Source organism: Spermophilus citellus (genome assembly GCF_964194105.1).
Source record: "Spermophilus citellus genome assembly, chromosome: 18".
NCBI classification, from domain to species: Eukaryota; Metazoa; Chordata; class Mammalia; order Rodentia; family Sciuridae; genus Spermophilus; species Spermophilus citellus.
This window is the reverse complement of record NC_138200.1, coordinates 59,283,958-59,307,489: the sequence shown is the minus strand read 5'-3', so window position 1 is coordinate 59,307,489 and position 23,532 is coordinate 59,283,958. Positions and strand designations below refer to the sequence as shown.

At 38.3% G+C, this 23,532-nt stretch overlaps 1 protein-coding gene across 1 annotated transcript in view; it reads right to left on the bottom strand.

The window, feature by feature from the left end:
- Positions 1-23,532, bottom strand: part of CNTNAP4 (contactin associated protein family member 4) — a 242,231-nt gene that overhangs the window by 200,876 nt on the left and 17,823 nt on the right. Inside the window, exon 2 of the mRNA XM_081275674.1 lies at positions 6,132-6,242. Coding sequence (XP_081131800.1) covers positions 6,132-6,242 — 111 coding nt within the window. The remainder of the gene's footprint in view (positions 1-6,131; positions 6,243-23,532) is intronic.

The window sequence follows — 23,532 nt, the reverse complement described above, 5'->3', positions numbered from 1 at the left end:
GAGAGAGAATGTAGGAAAGTTCAGAGGTGAAATGATTGAGTTTGAAAGTTGACCTAATCAGTGCATTAATCCTCTGATAGGGATTAAATGGTGGTAACTGTAGGCAGGTAGGGTATGGCTGGAGGAGGTAGGTCATTGGGGCATGCTTTTGGAGTATATATATTTTTCCTGGTGAGTCTGTCTCTCTCTCTCTCTCTCTCTCTCTCTCTCTCTCTCTCTCTCTCTCTCTCTCTCTCTCTCTCTCTCTCTCTCTCTCTCTCTCTCTTTCTCTCTCTCTCTCCCCCCTCTCTCTCTCTTTCTCTCTATCTCTCTCTCTCCCCCCTACTTCCTGGTGCCATGTCCAGATCCCCCATCATTCTTTGGCCATGATGTTCTGCCACACCTTGGGCCCAGAGCAATGGAGCCGGTTGTCTATGGACTGAGACTTTTGAAACTGTGAATGTCAAATAAACTTTTCCTCCTCTAGAATTGTTCCTGTCAGGTATTTTGGTTGCAAATCACTGACTACAATACTGAAAAAAAAAACTGAATAAAACCATTATTAAATATGTTAATATTATTATTTTTAGAATAAAATAATTATAAAGCATTTTCTGTGATTTATTCAACAAGAGGAAACATTTGCCACACAGGTTAGCACCTATTCTTTCTGTCTCTGATATCCTAGTGCCAATATGCATAGCACATACTTTGGAAATTTACTTTGGGATCTTCATCTAAGCATAATAGTTGTTTACAACCAAGCATGATGATTTAGGAAAGAAGGAATCACCAGACAATTATACGAAAAAAGTCATAATAACTCCTTTTAGAGGTATATCCAAGAATGGGCATTATCTCTGTCAATTAACCAAGTGAGCTAATTTCTCTTAGGACAGATACTTGATTTTAACAGCAAATTCTATAGTATGAGGGAAACAGAGCTTAATAAGTACTTTAAGCAGAAGGACTCACTTGTGGTTAAAAAATAGATAAAAGGAAAATATTTCATTTTTTAGCAATAGGAAATATTCTATCAGTTCATAGTAACCTATTTCCAAGGTTCCCAAGTAAAAGAAAATCATTTCATTTAGATTATTTTATAACATTAGGAACAGTAGAACATTTCTACAAAATGTGGCTTCCTAAAATATTCTGTCCTAAGACACACATGGACTATCAAATGGTACACTGGAAGCTGTTTGAACTCTAATTGATAATAGTAAAAGTGAAAGAATGCTTAACTTTGAGTTGCTCACTATAATTCAAACACTGTAACTCCAACAATTGAGAATTATACGGTAGTCCCTACCTATCCTGTGGATGCCTGAAACTACCGAGAGCACCAAACCCTACATACACTGTTTTAAACTCTATATACATGTGCTTTGTGACAAAGTTTAATTTATAAATTGGCATAGAAAGAGATTAGCAACAAAAACTAGCAATAACATAAAATAATTATAGCAATGTACTATAATAAAAGTTTCATGAATGTGATCTCCTTATATTTTATCTGTCTCAAAAGTACCTTATTATATAGTACTCAACCTTCTTCCTTTTGTGATGATGTGGGAAGATACTATGCCTATGTGATAAGATGACATGATGTGACTAACACGGGCTCCGTGAGGTAGCATAAGGGTTGCCTGAACATAAGCAGTGCATGACAATCAATCTGATTGGCAAGAGAGTGACGATATGACTAAGAAGCAGGTGCTATATACAGTGTGGGATACACTCGACAAAGGGATGATTCACGTCCCAGGTAGGACAGAGCAAGATGATGTGAGATTTCATCATACTTCTCAGAATAGCACGCAATTTAAAACTTATGAATCATTTACTTCTGGATTTTTTCACTTAGTATTTTCTTTGTCATGGTTTCAATCTGGAATTTCCCTCAAAGGCTCTCTTGTGTTCTCCAATGCAGAGATGGGGCTTTGGGAAGTGACAGGATCGTGGAGGTTCTAACTTTATCAATGGATTAATCTCTTGATGGAGCCATAACTAAATAGACTATTGGAAGGTAATGGAATCTGTAGGCGGTGGAACCTACCTAAAGGGACTAGGTCCTTGGGGCCATGCCCTTGGGGGCTATATCCTGTCCCGGCCCCTTCCTCTCTCTCTCTGCTCTCTGGCAACCATGTGGTGAGCAGCTGTGTTTCACCACATACTCCCTGTCCTGATGTTCTGCTTTGCAAAGGCCCAAAGTAACACAGCCAGGTGATCATGGACTAGAACCATGAGCCAAAATAAATCTTTCTCTTTTTTTAAGTTTTTCTCAGGTATTTTGTCACAGTGACAAAAAGCCAACACACTTATCATGGCTCAGTGAAACTTCAGAAAACAAAGCCTTGGATTAGGAAGAACTATTACATAAATGCAGAGAGAGAGAGAGATTTGACTCCATTATTTCTCGAGTATTAGCAGTGATTGGTTTTTGTTTGTGTTGTTTACAGTTAATTTTGGATTATACTCCTCTGAGCCATGAAATCTTTCAAGTTCAAATTGATATGCATTTTCCCAGGGCAAAGGAAGTACATCATTTGTTTTTGAAAATGATTTAAGTTTAACTGTCCTCTGGAGCATCATGTAGTAAAAAAAAAAAAAAAAAAAAAGATGTTGTTTATTCAGTGGTACTTCTATTTCCTAGGGCAGCCATAACAAAGTATCAGGAACGAGGCAGCTTAGAACAGAGATGGACTCTGTGCCCAGTTCTGAAGGCAAAAGATGTTGAAACCCAGGTGCTGGTCAGCAGGACCGTCCTCCCTCTATGGGCTTTAGAGGCAAATCCTGTCTGGCCTCTTTCTAGCTTCTGGTGGTAGCTGGCCATCACTGATATGTTTTGGTTTGTAGCTGCATGGCTATAGTTTCCACTGGCATCTTCATATACCCTTTTTCTCTTTGTCTGTGTATCTTCAAATCTCATTCTCCCTATAAAGATGCCAATCATTGGTCCAACACAACCTCATCTTAACTTGATCATATCTCATAAGACCAAATGTCCAGAAGCAATCACTTTTAAAGGTATCAGGTTTAGGACTTCAGTGTATCCTTTAGAGGACACAATTGAACCCACAATAGCACTCATGTGGAAAAATTATATCATTATATTTTTTTTTAGGTAAGTTTTACTTCCTCCCTACTGACAGAAATGGAATCCTAATGTCTAAGAGGATCCTCTCCTATTCCCCTTCCATCATTACCGAAACCTGAGTCATTTTCTCAGGGTAACCCATGGTGGCACGGATCCACAGCTAGAAAATAAATGGGTTGTTTCTCATTTCCTGACTGGCCATTCTTTGCCAAATTTCCTGATCCCTCAGGAAAAAAAAAGAGTCACTATGTATCCGGGATACTGGGACCTGTATTTGCTGATTTCGTTTATTTATACATGACCTGCAGAGTTGGGTAGACACCCTTCCCAGGCTAATTTAAACACTATAAGGAATGTTTCAATACTAGAAGGAATAGATAGGCTTTAATAAATCACTCAAAATCTGACATTCCTTTATGAACACTTCATGTAATTAATAGGGGAAAAAAGAAAAACTAAATAAAAAGGAAAAATGTAATCAAGTAGGTTGACAACCAGCAAAAGATAATTAAAATGATCCTGTTTTGTTTTTCAGTTTCATTAACATGCAAATGAGATTCATGAAGTTTGATATTGTGTTTCAGCAAGAGCCACAGAAGCAAATTAAGAATGAAAATGAGTCCCACTGATGGAGATTCCTGATGAGTATATAAATTAATAAAAAAATGATTGGATCCAATTAATAAAATATATTTTTATGATTTATTGGACCTCAACAAATGAAATAAAGATACATAGATAAATTAAATTTTGTCTTTTTCTCAGTGGGACACATTCTGTGGAAGCTCTTATGACTAAAAGGAAGAGGTGGTAAATGTCAAACTCTAGAAAGGAGCACAGGATGGACACCTGATTCTCAGAAGCATGTTGTGGGGACAGTAAGCCTGTGGGGGGCATGGCTGCAGGATCCAAAATGGCCCCCCACAGGGTGCCTGGCCAGTCAGGGGCTCCAGACAGCAAATGGAAAGAGACTGTCCCCAGTGACCAGTCACAAGGCACTTAAAAGGAACTGACAAAACATTTACACAAAACATTCAAGTGCCTCCAAATTTCCTTCTTTTCTTCCTACAAAGATCTCTGCTTTTTTAAACTTTTTTTTTTTTGTAGTTAGGTACAGACAGAATGCCTTTATTTTATTTGTTTAGGATTAAACCCAGTTCCTGGCACATGCTATGCACACACTCTGCCACTGAGCTACAGCCCCAGCCCAAGATCTCAATTTTTAACCCTGCATTGATATCTTTATGCTCAGAAGCACACATAAGTGGCTATCTCAAATAATATGAGAAAAATTTTAAATAAACTTGACCTTAAGATCATGTTAAGGTATTGTATGAATATCTATATTGTAATTAGAACTTTATATGATATCTATATGTCTGCATATATAGAGATATATCTATATATCTATGATAGGTAGATCTAGATAGACAGATAGACATAGATATCTCCAGATGGCAAATCAAAGACCCACACAAAATCTATTTGTTATGTCCAAAGTTCAAGGTGCTCAAACATTAAACAATAACACAAATAATAACATCAAGGAGTAAACTTAAAAGGAATGGTGTTATGGTTTGGATATTACGTGTCCCCATCAAAAGTTCATGTGTGAGACAGTGAAGGAATGAGAGGTAAAATGATCAGACTGGGAGAACTATAACCTAAGTAGTAGAGTCATCCACTTGACAGATTCATAATTTGAATGGAATACTGGGAGGCCTGTAGGCAGACTGGGTGTGGCTAGAAGAAGTAGGACCTGGTGGCATGCCCTTAGGAACTGTAATTTTCCCCTGGCTCCTCTCTCTCTTTGCTTCCTGGATGCTATGAACACAACGGCTTCTCTTCTCTCCACCCTTCCACCCTGACAGTCTGCCCCTCATTGGGCCCAGAGCTATAGAGTCGGCTGACCATGGACTGAACCTCTGAAACCGTGAACTAAAGTAAACTTTTTCTCCTCTGAGTTGTTCTTGTGAGGTATTTTGGCCACAGCAACCAAAAGCTGACTAACATACTCACAAAACCAGCTTTCAACTATGATCCCTCAATAAAAATTGCTTCCGTAAATTGCACATTAAACGTTAATGCATGCAGTACTCACAGCATGCAGGCGCGCGCGCGCGCACACACACACACACACACACACACACACACGCATGCACACAGAGAGAAAACATTTGGAAAAAAAAATCTTCCTGGTCATAGCAACAAAAAAAATCTGCCTAACCCAGTGGCTAACGGATAAGAGCAAGAGAGAAAGGGATATTGCATGAGTGAAGTATGGTTTTGATAATACATGATGTCGGTGTCTATTCTTTATGTTTGTTAAGAATGTTTTCCATATTGGTATCGCCAAGCCTCTTTCCCTCCAACTTCTATGCAGATGATTTTTACCCGAGTACCTTATGAAAAGTGATCACAGTGATGCTCTGTCTCTAAGTACACAGTGTTTTGAAATTCTTTCTCATTTCCACAGCAAGTGGCATTTAATTATCTTCCCTTTGCTTTAAACATATTCAAGCCATCAAACCCAACCTACCTAAGAGATAGTAAACAATATGAACTAAGTATTCCTAGAGGAGCATGAAAGCCTTATGAAGTTCCTATTCCTCAACAGCTCAGAAAATCATGTCAACCACATTGAGAATTAAATCAACCGAGGGATTATTATTTTTAAACAACGATCTTTTAAAATTACTTCTTGCAAACTTCTTTGTTAAACTGAAAATGGAAATCGAATAGAGTTTTAATCACTACTGTAATCCAAAGTGATTGCATATTGTTGTGGGACACTTTATTTCATAAGATATATAATCAACTTGCCAGATTAAAGGCGCTAAATTCTCTGGAATGTGGAAATGATGATACCAGATGTTCCAAGTAGGATGTACATGATGGTTTGCCAATCCAGAATGGAAGCTAGATGTCATGTACATCTCATGAGCTTTCACCACTGACTTATTTAAAAATTCACTTCTTTTTACAAAGATCACTTAGGATGATCTGATGAAAAGAAAATGGAAAATTATATGGAGAAAAGGGGCAGACTTACCATCTCTTCGATTTAGCCTTGCAAATCCAGGACCATGACTGCTGGAGAGCTCAGAAGAACTGCTGAAGGCCACCTGAGGCAAGGCAGACACGAGAGGATCATCACAGTCAACTGCCAGGGGGGAAAATGCCACACTCTGGTTAGTACAGTACTGACAGTTTTCCTGGAGTCAATAGACACAACCAACTGACAGACATATCAAAAACTAGCATCTAGAATCCATATGCCCACAGCTCCTAGGTATTCTATTAACAGTCTAGTAAATTCAGTAAGGAAAGAAAAAAAAAACTTCAAGATCAGGAGCTGGAAACAGAGAAGGAGAACATCACAGAAATTATTGTTATAAAATGTCTTAAGGTACGAAGGGTTTATTTATACAAGAAGTAAAAATTCCTCATCACACATCGAAAGATTCATCAATTTAACTACATTGAGATTAAGAACCTAGGATTCCTAAAAGCTACCTTAAAAAGGTGAAGGAAAAAAATTACAAAATGTTTGAAGTACATATGAAAGAAACATGAATGTTTGTAAAAATATAAAGACTTGTAGAAACATGGAAACTTGTAGAACATATGGAGGAAAGGTAGAAAGACACATTAAAAAAAAACATGAGAAGGTATATGCAAAAGAAACATGTAAACCATGTAAATCAGGTTACCAAATGTAGAAAATTTAAAAAAAAGCAAAAGAAAAACAAAACCAGCTTTAATTCAGTTAGAAAACACACGGAAAATAGGGTACAAGGCTTCATCAGAGACCACACATTGATACAAATTGATATTATATATGCTGATTGTCAAACTTGGCAAAAAGAAATTTAAATCAGGACTGTGATTGTAAGATGCGATTTTATACACAGTAAATCAGCAAGCTGGGAGAAATCTGACTACATCAGCTCATCCAGAGAACCTGGGTCCAGAGAAGCTCCAACCCACCAGTGTTGAAGCATAAGCCTGAGCAGCTACTTATGAAAACAAGAGTTTGTCATCAGCTTGTACATTTCAACTTTCACAGATCCCTGGTTCCATCAGTTCCACTCAGAGGTATGTCCTTCTGGGAAGAGCTTCCCCTGGATGTGTTGGGAGTCACCCCAGCTCCAAAGACTAACTTCCCCATCCCCTGAGAAGAGCCATCCAATGGTGAGCCAGCAGACTAGCCCTGCTGGCTCATATGATCCTTACCCACCAATCAGACTAGCCCTGCTGGCTCACATGATGCTTATCCACCAATCAGACTAGCCCTGCTGGCTCACATGATCCTTACCCACCAATCAGATTAGCCCTGCTGGCTCACATGATCCTTACCCACCAATCAGAAAGCATCCCATGCCAACTGTCAAACCCTTCAACCATTAAACTGTCATAACTGTCAAACCACCCCCGACTCTATAAATATGCAGAGCTGTTCCTCAATAAATGGGCATTTTCTCCGACAGCAAGCCTTGATCATTCTTTCAGGATGGACCACAGGTCTCAAGGAACTTTGAGACCACAGGTCTCAAAGGAGCTACACAAATACTAAGAACTTTATTATTATTATTAATATTACATGAAAAAGAGAAATTATAAATGAACAGCACTAAAGAAACTAATAATTCTATACCAGAAGACAGGTTCAGCACTGTTCATAATAACAAAAAAATTATGAACAATCCATACACCCAATGGCCAAAGAATAGATCAATCATAGTTACAGTTCACACTAGAATAGTATACAGCCATAAAATGAACTACAGCAACTCAAAACAAAAAGGTTGGATCTTAAAAATGAAATTGCTAGTGAAGTTTTAGTTGCGAGAATCCTAAGAGCTAAAGCTAAACCATTGGTTGTTTGATTTTTTAAAACTATCTGGAGAAAAGATGAAAATTATATAATTGAATATTTGTTGACTTCCAGAGGAGGGTAGAGTCAGGGTAAGAGGAAATCACACAGATGAACAAAATGGAATTGGCAGTCCTGGGTGTAGATGACACATTCAGTTTTCCACTTCAGTATGATGCTTCATGTATAAATATACACATGTATGTAAACATGTGTGTGTACATATATACACACACATATATATCAATATGTATATATTAATGTCTATGCCTATTTATCATCTATCCTTTTGTGTGTATCACATTGTTTATAATATTAAAAAATAAAGTCCAAGGAAATATAAGAATTCCGTGTTTATCATGACATGCATACATAATTTATTTAGCTAATGTCTCAATTATATGTAATTCTTAAAGAACTTGTCTTGGATGTTTTTAACAATTACTAAAATGTTCCTATTTTTTTGCTCAAATAAAAAAAATAGTATTCTAATATTTAGTATTTAACACGTATTGATAATTAGACATCACGGAGGGCTATTGTCCTAAATGTCTTAACTGACAGTAAGCAATTTAAATTAAATAATTCCAAGAATGACCTCGATTCACCTGAGATTTGACGAAGCTCATTCTGCCTGAACACAATTTGTTCTCCAATGCCTTTCACAAGACTTCACCTAAGATAGCATTTTGTTTTCAAGATTGTCTCATTTTCATTTCAAGTCCACTTTTCTCCTTTTGTACCTTAAATTCTCCAGCTAACTCCTAAGACAGTTCCCACGTGTCTATTGATTGGCTTAAGTACTAACACTAGCCAGTCTAGTTGTAATTCAAGTATTAAGGAGTATATACATAAAAAGGACACAGCCTGTGGCATGTTGAAGGAAATTCCAGTTATCCCCCAGCAGACAAGCAGCAACGAAAACACATTTAGCACACAGTGGAAACTACAATGTGTGTGTTTGCACACACAAATGAGCCCATGACTCATGCATGGGGTGGGTGCTGTGTGGAGATATGTTCATTAGAAGTGCAGCAATTTTCCAATCATTATCAGTATGCAGGTGTGTGATGGAAAGGGGTGTTTAACTGCATTCCACAATCAATTATGCAGATGCAAATCAATATTTCAAATGTAAAATGCCTCCCTAGTGCAGTCGCTCTAGAGGGCATATATTTATTGCCCATTTGTTTTTGCCAGCTATAAACTGAAAATCAATGTCGCCCTACTTTTAGCTTTGAAAGAATGGAACTGAAATTTTAAAGGGGGTGCTTTTTTTCCATGTGTTGGAGCAGGTTCTTGTAATATGGAAGTCAAATCATGAAAGGGCAGATGGTGGCTTCTGATGTTTGTTAAAATTCCAACAGGATTTGGTGAATACTTAGCATTTTTCTTTACCGTGAGCATATACATTCTACTGTAATCTGTTACGTGTTTATTTAACAATAAAATATTTTAGTTGTTCTTATATAACTAATAAAAACTAACACAGGTTTAGTGAGTGCTCTGTGGTAAGAATTTATAATCATTCCACCTGTAGTAACTAATCTGGACCCCTCCCATTGATTTCCCAATGGTATTAACCTATAGATGGGGTTATTAACATTCAGAGTTTGGCTCCTTTGCTCATCTCATGTGGTAGAACCATTAAACTGATGAAGCAAGTTGGGGTCCAGAACCCACATGTAGGAACACCATGATTGTAATTATGATTTGGGATATAGGGATTTCACTGGATACCATAATGGCCTGAATAAAACATCTTTTCAGGTGTGTGCATCCAACTCAAAGTTGGACAGGCCATTCATTTATCACCCACTTGATCTTCAATAGTCTTGACACAAGAAGAGGCAGACCTCAGGCAGCAGTAGTGGATCTGGAGTGACTACAAGGGACATTTTCCTCTGGACCTTAACAAATGAAATTCTGGATTAAGTATCAGCCGCCTGTGAATTTAATTTCAGAAAACTAGTTTTCTGACTGCACTAGTAAATGCAGTTTCTGGACTTGAAAAGCTGAGGTTGACATTTCAGCTCAAGGTTCTTAACCAGTGATAATTTCACTCCCCAGTTAGCATTTAGCAATACCTAGAGACATGCTAGTCATCATGGCTAGGGGCAGGATACTACTAAATGTCACATAATGCATAGGGCACAAATAAATATCTGGCCCCAGATGTCAATAGTGCTCAGATTGAGAAACACTGTTCTAGACTCCAGTAAAAGCAACCCAAAGACTAGTCTATTGGAGGACTCTAGCTGATGGAATTTTCCAGTTTTCTCTCACATTTCAGTGATTATTAGCTCTAATTTACAGTTTTCACATGTAAATAAAGATCATTTAGAGTGCAAAAATATATAAGCATTTATGTAAGGAGCTTTTGAAGTCTGAAATAGCATGCTATTTTTAGCTCAAAACATAATTGTATTTTTAAAATTCAATACCTTATCAGATCATCATAGTAAGCTATTACCTTCATCACTGGGCCACAGGCCACACTCTTGGTGAAAAGAGGTGCAGGGCAGGAGGAGGTGGGTATGAAGACTGCACCAACTGGTAATATGTACAAAACAGCCACCAAACATTTTATGGAAGCTTGTACAGTTCAAAATGGTAGCAGGGCACATTGGGGGAATTACTGTTTTCTTCTGCTAGAGCATGAGCAACATTCTCATTACTCTATATTTTTTCAAAATTACATCACATATTATTCAACTTTTATCACAGTTATATTAGAATTTCTACTTTAACCTTGATCTCAGAAATAGTGAAAGTATAGTTCTTAGCCTTTTTGTAAAAAAAAAAAAATACACACACACACATATATATACACTGATTGCATTCAGAGAGTGTTACTGAATTCTGTTAGAGTACACATAATACAGGGAAAAATTACCCAACTTATGTTGAGACATTTACACACACATACACACACACAATACACAACTCTATGGCTTTCAAGTCAATATCAGGAAAGTCGTCATTTACTCTTCACATGAAAGAAAAACTGTTTTTAAAAAGACAATGATAAATTAGATTGGCAAGTTGTATGTGTGAAAACATTCAATAGTCTCTTACAAATAAAGATGCAAGCTATACTGAAAGTATTTTAATATAGCTCGATAGAAAAGTAATTTAATTTTATTTTACAAAAGGCTTTAATGCATAATTCTCATAAGTAAGTAAAAGCTGTTCGGTTTTTAATAAAAGTAATTCAATTTTCCTAAGCAGTGTGTGATATTACCTATACCAACATAATAGGTATATATTATTGGCTGCTGAGATTCTCAGTGCTTCACATCTATTAACTCATTTGGTCCTGGCAAACACTCTATACTACTTGATCCTATTAACTCCTGGGACAATTGAGGAAAAACTGGGCACAATAGCTAAAATATTAAACCAGAGCCCATTACTACAATGTGACAGAAGTAATATTTTAACCCAGGCAGACCACTGCCAGCCCTCCTAGTGTGAGCCCGGGCATTGTTGAGACAAGCACTGGAAATCAAAAATATATTCAACAAAAAGATAAGACTGATTTTCAGTTCATGGTCAACTTAGTTGTCATTGAATAACCACCTTGTCTGTTCTGTTGAACAGAGACCTGCCCAAATCAGGTACATGACACTAATGAATCATATTTCCTATATGTAAGTCAAGAATTCTGAAATTTAAATGTTTTTAATTTCCAGAAATTTAGACAATGATATTGTTTTCTAACCATAAGCCCAGCAGGAGTTCATGCTACAAAATGTTCAGGCTGTTTCATGATTCCAGGTAGAATCCTGTCAGGGGACCTGACACAACCCATAGACTAGTACCTGATACATCTGTGTCTCACCCAGAGAGAGAATATACAAATGGGCAGAGGCCCATTTATAGATCCAGCCCAAGAAGTCAACCTACTACTCAGTAACCAGTTCAGGAAGGCAAATAATTACTCCACCAGCAGTTGACTCAAACCAGCCAGGACTTGATTGATAACTTCCAGCTTCCCTAATTTTTGCCCAATTTAATAGTGGCTAAGAGAAAGTCAAACACCGGCTCCTGACCCATCCCACTGCAGACCCTGCTTCTGCTTAGCCTGTGTAGACTTCCCCACCCAACAGCCGCCAATCAGGACTCACCTGAAGCTCCCCTTCCCTCCCCACATCAACCTTTCCTCTCCTCTGCCTGCTTACCGAGTCCCTCCAGACTCAAAGGATAGCAGCTAACCCACCTGTGGAGCAAACTCTGAATAAACAGCCTGGGCTGGTTCCCACTAGGGAGGTTGTCATTATTTCCTCTCCACAGTGCCCCTCCCTGCTTTGCCATCCCATCATCTCGGTGGTAGCCACCCAGGTGTTCACTCAGCAAAGTCCATCCTGAAAACTCATAAAGGACCCAGGAACGTTTGAAAAAGCAATCAACCTCCTAATTAAAAAGAATATACATTCTGGATCAGCTCCAGGTTGTCTCATCTCTGTGGAGTGAGTGCCTTCAGTAGCTCATCCCAGCTGTACGGCAGGATCAGGTGGGGAGATTTAAAACTTCCCAGGATAGCACCCAGCAGCCAGAGCGGGGCTAGCTTGGGAACTGCTAAAATAGACTTGCAAATGAATTCACATCCAATGGAGAGTTTTGTTCTTTTCACAAATGTCTCTGCGTTTCACTCCCTTCCACGGGGCTGTTGGAAGATTGCAGAAGCGGTTAGGATCTCACACCCCACCCCTTTCTCCTGGTGAAGCCATGTGGATGGATGGTGCCGGGAGGCAGCTGGTACACAGTGACATTCTAGTGAGAAAAAGAGTAAGTTTTCGGGGAAAGTGATGATAGGAGTGGGCTTGAATAAAATAGAATTTCCGTAAGAGCACGGAGCCAAATAGGAGGCTACTCGCTTCATCTCACCCTCTCATCAGTACCTAAAATAACATTTAGACTCAATTAAATACCACGGAAAGGAGACTGCTACAAATTCTTTGGCTTCTTTGAGCATGAATTTGATTTTGACATGAAAATTAATATTCACTCAAGGATGCTAGTTTTTGACATATTAAATAAGATAAACATGAGTGTCTAACTCTGTCCATCAGTGATTTAAATCCAAAAGGTAACATACTGCTGCAATTCAAAGCAAGTAAATATTTATCAGTATGTTTTCCCAGAGCTAAGCTAAAGACAGGGATGATTTTTCAAGTCATTCTTTAGGCAGCGGTCTATAAATTCCCATGCATTTTTCTCCTATCTCTATGTACCATGAGTGAATTGTATGTAGAATTGTTAACACTCTCTGATGTTAATGGGGTAAGCCTTCATTAGGAGGCAAACACTGGCCAACGTGCCCCAAGTTGTAGCTTTACTTTAAATAGCTTTCCCAATTAATCTTCACAAATTAATGGATTAATGGGAAGGCAGTTAACTTTTAATGACAGCACAGCCAGAGGCTGATTGATTTTAGTTTCAATAGCAACTATTTAAATTCTACATATTAGGACAAAGAGACCTACAAATCTACTAGGCAAAGCCAACCAAAGGTGAAGAGTTAGAAGGAATGATTTTTAAAAGTCATGAAAGCTCTAAAAACCTCTCTACACATTACAGACCTTTATTGATAGATAATTTGGCCACATGGAACTCCATGTCATCTAACTGATAGAAGGAATAGCGACAACAGTGGGCAGCAAATATTTCTATAGCTCGGTATGTATGCAACTAAGATAGATACTTGGGAGATTTATGGAACAAAAGTTAATTCTTAAAATATATCAAAAGATGCCAAAACATATTGCATCTTTCTCCACAATGATTATATCAATATACTCTCCTCATTCCGTCACAGATGCCTCTGTGAGATTCGCTCATTTGACAGGTGAACAAAATCATTGCTTTGGCTAAAGTGGTCAACCCACGTTTGTGTGTGTCATCGTCCATTCCCGATTTTTGCAAATTGCCTGTCATTATCCTCTATTTCACCACTCAGAAACATAATTTGAAGTAATTACAATATCTTCTATATTGTTGGTCAAACAGGCTGGCTTTAAATGCTTTTTTCTGGTGTCATGTCTATCTTTCGTTTATGCTTTCCTATTACTCAGTGGAAGATTTTTGTTATTTCCATTAGATTCTGGGCTAACCTACTACAATCAAACATTCGTCTCTTTGTAAGTGATCTATTTAAGCAGAAATGGAACTAGAGACAGTACACATGATAAAAGCACAGGCTTGGAGTCAGAAAGGCCTAACCTCAAATTCTTGCCCTGGTACTTCCAAGGTCCGTTACCTCTAACGCAAGTAAAAAATATCCTTTCACCATAGAACTAGGAGCACTTCATGACATAAAATAAGATCTGAAAGCTACAGAGTAAGCACTCAAAATAATTCGTCTCTTTTCCTCTACTTCCCAAAATTAGTAAGTAAAGAAAAGTGTGTTCCCTTGAGGGGTTATTAATATGCTTGTCTTGAATGCACCACCTTGAAAATTAGTGTGATAAATGGATTTGGAACATTTGTGCAAATAACACATTCATATTGAGTTCTGCGCCAGCCATTGGAGTTACAAGAGTAATCTTGACTCCCGCCCTCTGACAGCTCAACATTCAAAACTTTTGACCTGAGCATCACTTAGATTTCTTACTGCATATTTTCCATGTCCATTCCAATTAGAGACTTTACAACTTCAGTGCATGGAAGCCCGACATGTCTTATTGAGTTACCATAGAATTGTGTTTGTTTGCTTCTTGGAGATCAGAAGGGTCAGAGTTCTAGAGTGGAACTTCAGGGCCTGCTATTCATGTGCAGTGCAAAAAAAAAAAAAAAAAAAATCCTCAGGAAAAGGAGAGAAACTGACGAACTGCGTCAAAATGAAAGTCTATAACCGTGTCAAGAAGGGTGAGCCTTGCCTGCAAACATCCATCATTCCGTCTCTGCTGCTAAGCCACGTAAAACCACTTTCATTGGTCAGCTCTGCTCCAGTTCTTACTAATTAGTAATAATGCTCAACTAAGCTTTAAATTCAAAGCCTTAAAGACTTTCTTTATTTAAAAAAAAAAACAATAAGCAATGAAAACAAATGACTAAGCACTCAGGAAAAAAACAATGAAATGAACATATAGAAAGTACAAGGAAGAAATTAGCAAAAATGAAGACTAGACAATTAGAAAACAATAACAACAAAATAAATACATCTAAGATCCGGTTATTTGGGAGCAAAAGCAATCAATCATACAAAAATATAAACAAAGACCCAACTGCATGTTATAATGGAGAAAGTACAAAGACAAAAAGTTTTAAAGTAGGAAATCATCAGAGAGAGAAAAATACAGCAATTTTTCTTCCTTTTTTGAAAAGTAGGTTAATATTAAAAACTCTTGTGTAAATTAACACAATTTCTTGTTTTTCACAGCCCAGAGACAGAGGCAGAAGGAAAATGTAAATGACTCTACTGTTCATTTGCTATTGCTTCTGGAACAAGTTACCATAAACTTAGGATCTTAAAAACACACATTCATTTTCTTATAGTCTGAATGTCAGAAGCCCCAAAATCAGTTAAAATGATGAGTTAAAATCAAGGTGTCAGGAGGGGTGACGTTCCTTCAGGAGAGGCTGGGGGCGAATCCCCTTCTTTCCCTGTCTAGCAGACAGAGGCTGCCTGCACCCCTCAGTTCGTGGCCCTCCCCCACTCTGATCTTGGCTTCTTTCCAACTCTCCTGTCACCCTCTTTCACTTAGAAGAATTCTTGTAATCACATCAGGCCAACCTGCATAATCCATAATCATCTCCCCATGCCCAAATCCTTAATGTAGCCACAATGCCTTCTACTTTATTCAGTAACACAATCAGAGATCCCAGGAATGAAGCCATAGATCTCTTTGGAAGCCATCCACCATTTTGCCTACCACAGTTACCCACCATGGGTGTAGACCAAGCAATGAATTTTTCTTCAGATCTTGTGGCTTAAAATACTGCCCACTGATTGGTTAAAATATATAGTTTAGAAGGCTGACATAGTGACACACATATATTGCTTTCATAAGAAGACCTATTTTGAGCGAGCCTTTGGAGTTACCAATGGAATCCATATCTCAACATTCAAATCCTTTGACTGAGGTAGATACCATGGTATCACTCACAAGGCCATTTGGAGGATTATCCTGAACCCCTCCTCAACACACAAAGGTGAGACATGTTCTTCCCTTTTTTGTGAGCAACCAGGATGCTCCAAGATCAGCCCTAGTACCCCATCTTGGACACCTCTCCTGAGCCCCCACTCCTCCCATCTCTCTACGAGGTCTCCTTAACTTGAACAGGCTTCTACTACAGTACCTCTCTGGTGGTCTGGGTCTCTGCCTACTGGAAGGGAAGTATCTGGAAGGTCCACATAATATTACCTCACACCTTGCACAAAAGCCAGAACATGGTGATTACAAACAATACTTCTGGAGCCCTCCTCCCTGGGTTCAAGTGTTGCCTCGGCCAATTACAACCCGAGTTGAGGCATTTTATTTTAACTGCCTCCCCCATCTCTCAATGGTATTAAGAGAGTGACGACACAGAGACTTTTGAAAATTCAATGAGTCAGCAGAAGGAGCGCTGGGCACCTGGGGAACAGTGAGTAAGTGCTATATAATTGTTTGTAGTTGCTACTTTAAATGTTTATCATTATAAACTCAAAAAGTTCAAGAAATGGAACTGAACACAATTTGGCTAGATATTTCTTACAAGATGTAATAAAAATAATTCCTTGAGGAGAAGAGGGCAGCATCCACAGTTCCTAACCACATTGTTATCCTTCTCTTAACAGAAGGTATTTTATGGAATTATTAACTTAAAAATGAAGGGAAGCTGTCCTTACGGTACATTGTTTTCGTATTAAGGAACGATTTTTAATGTTTCAAGGGGCCGTGTTTTTCTTCATACCTCTTGAGCTTTAAAGGTATTTGTTTCATTTAATCCAGAAAAAAACATCTGATGCAGAAATGGAGAGGCTTCAATTCATAAGGAAAGTGGAGAGAAATTCAGAGTATCTCTTATTTGGAGACCTTTGATGATGCAGTTAGAATATTTCAAGCATTCACACTGTGCTGACGGTACCCCATGCATTTGAAGCTACAGCAACAATGTCTGCCTAAGTATGTGCTATTTCCATTAACTGATGTTTTCAACCTGAAATTGCCATGTTTTAGACTTTGATTCCTGGAGAGAAAATTGGGTAAGCTTCAATTCAATTCTTATTGTAGTCATATTAGATGATGTTTTGACATCACTAAACAAAAACTCCATTTTATTACTAAATTATTTTGAGAGTTATTATTTGTATCTCCAAATATCACACTTAAAGATGAAGGCTGAATGCTTCACAGTGATAGGGAATTTTCCTATGAATAGATATATTTTAATAAGAGAGTCCATACAGCTATTTTAATAAACAGCTATTTCTCACTAAGGAGGGGAAAAAAATCAGGCCAACTAGGAACAATACGCTTCTCTGAGCAATAACATATGAAATCAGATGAAGGCCATTTCCATTTCATTGGCTAAGATTATTGTGTTTGATTTCATAATCAAGCAAGGTATGAGCTTGGCTGGCCTTGGAGGTTCATTTCCATGGTTCTGCTAGCTTAGCTAAGCCAGCTGAGCAGGTGCACGTTAGCTCAAGGACAGAACAGAGAGCTCTGGAACAGTTCTGGGCTCTGGACCACCCCCCTTCCAATAAGGTCATGCCTGCTACCAGGTAACCACTGCTATCTCAAGGATGCTTGATATTCCCAACACCTCGTCTCCCTAAGAACAGATGGTACTGTGGCCTGGACTCTTTTCTGCTAGAAAGATAGGCAGGTATATGAGCCCCTCAGTAGGAAGAATTCTAAAATGACCTCAGAGACTTCATCCCTTTGTTCTGCACTCTGTGCATAGTCCCCTTCCTTTGAGTGCAGGACTTATATGTATTATCACTCCTATGACTATTATATTAGATGGCAAAGGGGATTTTGGAGATGGAATTCATTTATTAAAATTCTTAATTTAGTTGACTCTCAGGTATTAAAAAGTAAAATCGTCTGGGGTGAGTCTGATCATCAGGGGAGCCCTTCCAAAAGACTAAAGGTCAGAAATACAAAGAAGTCCATAAAATGAGACAGGAAGCATGAAAGAAATTTCTCCTACTGGCCTTGCAAATTGCCTCACAGTGAAGAATGCTGTGTGACAAGAAAGGGTGGTTGCCTCTAGGACCTGAGAAAGGTCCCCAGTTGATAGCAATCAAGCAAGCAAGAGTCTCAGCTCTCAGAAAGTGAATTCTGCTAACACACACACACGTAAGCTTGGAGAAGATGAGACCACAAGGTGCACCCTTCATGTATCTAGGTCCTTTATAAAACTTGCATCCTGATAACATCCTTTCATAACTAAACCAAATACTGGTAACTGGTAACTAATTCACTTCTAGGGCTTTCTGAAGAAATAAGTTCTGAAATTATTTGTAAATACCACTGTATTAAGAGCTAATATTATCTTAGCCATTGGTACCAGGTCTTGAATTTTTAAATAATAAGCTATTAAAATTAGAAAATACATGTTTCTATTCTTTTTATCCCACTGTTATGGTTTGGATGTGGAATGTCCCCCACAAAAGGCCATGTTATAAAACCATGATCCCCAATAATTAGGGTTCTGCTTCATAAGTGATTAATCCACTGATAGATGAATGTACTACTGGGTGGTATGTGGGCATGGCTGGAGGAAGTAAGTCACTGGGTCGCGTTCTTGGGAATTATGTTTTAGCCCTCACTTTCTCTCCTTTCCCATCCTTCCCTCCCACTCCCCACCCCTCCTCTTCACTTCTCTCCCCTCTCTTCCCTTTCACTCCATTCCTTTCTCCCTTCCTGTGTGTGTGTGTGTGTGTGTGTGTGTGTGTGTGTGTGTTTCCTGGCCACCATGCTATAAGCTGATAGCTTTCCTTCTCCACGGCTTTCCACCATCATGTTCTGCCTCATCTTGGACCCAGAACAATGGAGTCAGCCAACTATGGACTGAATCTCTGAAACTGTGAGCCCCAAATAAAACTTTCCTCCTCTAATTTGTTCTTGTCATGGATTTTGGTCACTAACACAATCACCATAAACCACTACTGGCCTCAAAGCACAATTGTAAGGACATAGATCTTTGAATATTTGTCCTTCAAAATAACCCTTGGAACTTTAATATAATAATATTAATATAATAATAATAATATACTACAGTTTTCCAAGATGCCATGTTTAAAAGTGATAATTTTTACAGAAAAGACTCAGTAAAGGCTCTTATAGAAAACTCTCATAGAAAAGGCAGTCTCAGGGCTGGGGGTGTGGCTCAAGCGGTGGCGCACTCGCCTGGCATGCGTGCGGCCCGGTACAAACAAAGATGTTCTGTCCGCCGAAAACTAAAAATAAATATTTAGGGAAAAAAAAAAAAAAAAGAAAAGGCAGTCTCGGTCAGAAATCTTTTTTTTTTTTTTTTGCTATTTTTCATACTCAAACGTCACTGAAATTACAATGTTATATAGTTTTTTACTTTGTTTTCATGTCTATACATTATCATTTTCATGTTAATTCCTACAAAATGCAGTTTACTTGTTCACCCCACAGGCACCCCGTTATAAATGACATCCCCTCTTCTGCCCATCATTGACCCATCACTCATGTACTTTTCTGACAGATGCCACAGTGACTAATATACTGGAAGTGACTTCACGTTCAGCAATGAAGGCATTAACAGGATGAACTGATCCATGCCAATGTTCCCATGACATTTTAACTAGAGCCTTCTAGAGAAAAATGCTAACAATGACAGTTACATGTATTCGTGTTATGTCCAAGTCAGCTAAATCCTTACATCAATCTTATGAAAAAGGTATCACCAATTCCCAGGTGGGACGTTGAAGTCAGAGAATCTGAATTTCCTACTGAAGGCTTTAGGTTTATTTTTTCATTTTTCATCCCACATCTTCCCCTCTATCGATGGTGATGCTGCTCAACTTTCTCACTTCATTGTCTGAACTCTGAGTTATTTGAGCCAGCATTTGAGGACACTGTCCCATGTAGACGTGAAGTGGGACCTGCGAGGTACCCTACAGTACAGGCAATAACGAAACCTCAGCTCTGTAGTGACATATCTTCAAATGTGCACCAATGATATTCCAGAGAGGCATCACTCGCACAGGTTGATTGAACTTTTTGAAGACAAGACGGTGTAATGAATGAAATAAAAAAATCTCCACCAGGTTCTAGAGAACAAGTCACAATCAGCAAAGAGGAATTGTTAGGGTACAAACCTCAATTAAACATCATTTCTGTCCTTCCTTCCCTGCACAACCTACCCCACCCACCACCCAGGTAGTGTTTAGCTGTGGCTTAAGGGAGAAACTGAGGGTCTTCAGAAACATCCCCATTGGTGGGATTGTGGTCTGGAGATGGTTTCCAGTCCTGTTGGTCAACCTTCCTAAGGTTGTTGAGCCCTCAGGAGCTCTATATGGCTGCCGCTAATTCCCCGTCCCCATGACTTGCAGGATGTGGTCACTCCCCTTACTGGATTTCTGCCTTCACGTCTGACTCTGTTGAATTTATCAATTTGGACCCTAGAACTGAGGCTCTGGCTGCTTCCCAGCAACACCTCCACCTCACACACACACAGGAATGGGCTAAACTAAACAATCTAAGTGCCTTCCATAAAACCTGGAGCATTAATTATAAACCCATCTCAATTCTACTTCCACCCACCCCATCAACCCTTCGTATGGATGCTCCAGGACAATTACATTCCGATTATTCCATTTTTGTTTAAGCATGACCATTACATTCTGATTAGACTAACAGTTGCCTTCAGGTTCATTACACTGTACCACTGCTGAGAACATCAGCTTGGAACAGCCTCCAGACAAAGACCCACTGGCTGACCTCCTTGAGCTTAAATGTCCTCCTTGTTTTTATAGCATCCTGTGTGAGACTCCTGCAAGGTAATTGCAATAACACATTGAAATGCTGTGTTCATATGCTTCTTAGCCCCACCTAAATGCTCAGCCCCACAATGTAGTTTAAAAAGGCTCCAGTAGCTCATAGTTCCAGCTACTTGGGAGATTGAGGCAGGAGGATCCCTTGAGCCCAGGAGTTTAAGACCAGCCCAGGCAACAGTGAGACTCTGTCTCAGACAAACAAAAAAGTCTGTGGCAGTACAACCTAAGGGGAGAATGAATGCAGACTCAGAGAGAAGCCGCACTAGGGATTTGCGACTACACAAACAGATTGGTGAAGGCGACAGAGAAATAAAAGTGTCTCTTAGGGCTTCTGACGATGGCTAATCAGAAAAAAAAGATGTACACATTTGACAGAAATGAGTGGAGGAGGGGTCAGAGGAACAGAGATAACCTCTGGTGTCTCGCTTTCTACCTGGTTTATCAGGTCTCATTGTAGGGATGACACTTATAAAAAGTTTTTAGAAGACATTTCTCTATCTTGCAGATATTGAACAAAATCACAAAGGGCGAATTATTTGAAATTCTTGAATAAAGGCTTCTGAAGATGGAATGCTGAAAGATTAACATATAACCCTGAGCAAAGTGAGAATGTCTATCATATATCTGTCATTTATCTATCACCTATCATAAACTCTAAAGCTTCTTTTTATATAGTAAATGTTGACAAATTTAAAAGATAAATGATGACTTCCGTAGCCTGGGGATATATATTTCCATGAGCTTGGGAGAAGTTTAAGTGATAGATTGGAATCAAATAAAATCAAGTAAATCAAATAAATTACTTTTATTCTTCAGTACCAAGGATCTAATTTTCAATGTAAATCAACTCACAAGCATGCTCATCTGAAAGAATAGCTCCTTCTGTATATTTTAGAGCAGAAATATAAACAACATATTACTATAATTGAATAAAATGAAATATAAGTAATTGTCTTTTATTTTAGTTCATTGAACATCTCAAATACTTTGATACTTGGAACACATAGAATTTGTATTGGTAAGGTTCAAATTGCTAGCTAACAGAATTTTAGTATATTTTTTGCTGGGTTTGTATAAAATTGAAATAAGAGAGTTTTACAAATGCTAACATTTGAATGGCCATTAAGAAGTAGCAAAATAGTACTATCAATTAAAATAACTTTCTAAAGACAAGTTGATGATTTTATTCACCATACTTGAAATTCTGGTGTTCAAAATGCTAAAACAATAAAAAAGGAGCTTTCTCTCTTATTTTTCATAAGTCTTCTGAATTCACTTATAAATCAGTAAAGGTTATTTCTTTATAACTTTGATGGGGAAAAAAAAACCTTCCAGGTTTTTTTTCATAGCTGGATATGTCCAAGGGCAGATTCTTAAAATGTAACAGTTGCCACTGGAGAGTGACTAGAAGCCTCAAGTGATTCTGCCACCGTTTTAACTCTCAAAAGATTATGTGATGCTAGAGAACACACTGGAGAATTAAAGCTCTCTGGAGGGGTAATTACCTTGGCCCTTCTCAATGCTTGGGATATATGGTCAATAATTCAGTAGCATTCACCAATGTTTGCTAAATCTCCATACGCAGCAAAAGAAATGAATTCAACATGATATTTCCCAAAATGGTACAATTAGTACCATCATAACACACTGCACCATTTCTCCTTCTCCTCACCCTCTTCCTTTTCCATTTTGAGAGCAGGGTCTATACTTCTTTATGCACTTGCCTTATAGAACATACATCATCATGGCAGGCACTTGGTAAATGTGTGTTTAAGTAAATGCACTATAACTCGAAGAGTCCATTGTAAAATTATGATCGACGTTTACTTTCCATTTTATCAATGTCTCTTGTTTTTACACATCCAGTAATAAATTCTCAAACCCTAAATATATTTGGACTGAAGCATTTAAACAACCCAACTGTAGGAATTCAGCATTTTGTCCTTAGGGGTAAGTATTTAATCTTTGCTACCTAAACCAAATGAATGGGATATAATTAGGTGCAGGTATTTCAGTGGGAGACAAGAAAACATCACAGTGCTCCATGACAGGTAAGTATTCTCCTTCAAACTATTAATTCGGGATAAGTTCTTGTTCCTGCCCAAAGCAAGAGATATCATTAAAATGCAACATGAGACGCAAGATAGTATTTTGTGTGAGCCTTATTTCAGAAAGATTTTACTCATCATCACCATGGAATGATTTTTTTTCCTAAAATATTGCATTTATATGTATCACTCACAAACTCCAAACACTTTTAAGATATGATCCTTTGTAGAGAAATTCAGGAAGAGAGTTTTTAAAAAATATGAATGTGCTCAAAATCCCCTATTCAGAAGGAAAGCCTCTATATAAAAAAGCAAATTACATATTTTGGAAGATCAAAACACATTTATAACCAAACAAAAGCAAAAACAAGCTAACTACCATCCTTTCTCTCCAGGATCTCTGCTGTCAATCAGCCATGACATTTGGTGAGTCCTATGTGTCCGTACAAAGCAAATCTATTGCCTGCTCTCTGTAGCCACTGTCCCTGTCTTGTATTGAATGGCTTGTATTACTTTTTTTTTTTTTTTTTTTTTTGGTACCAGGGATTGAACTCAGGGGCACTAG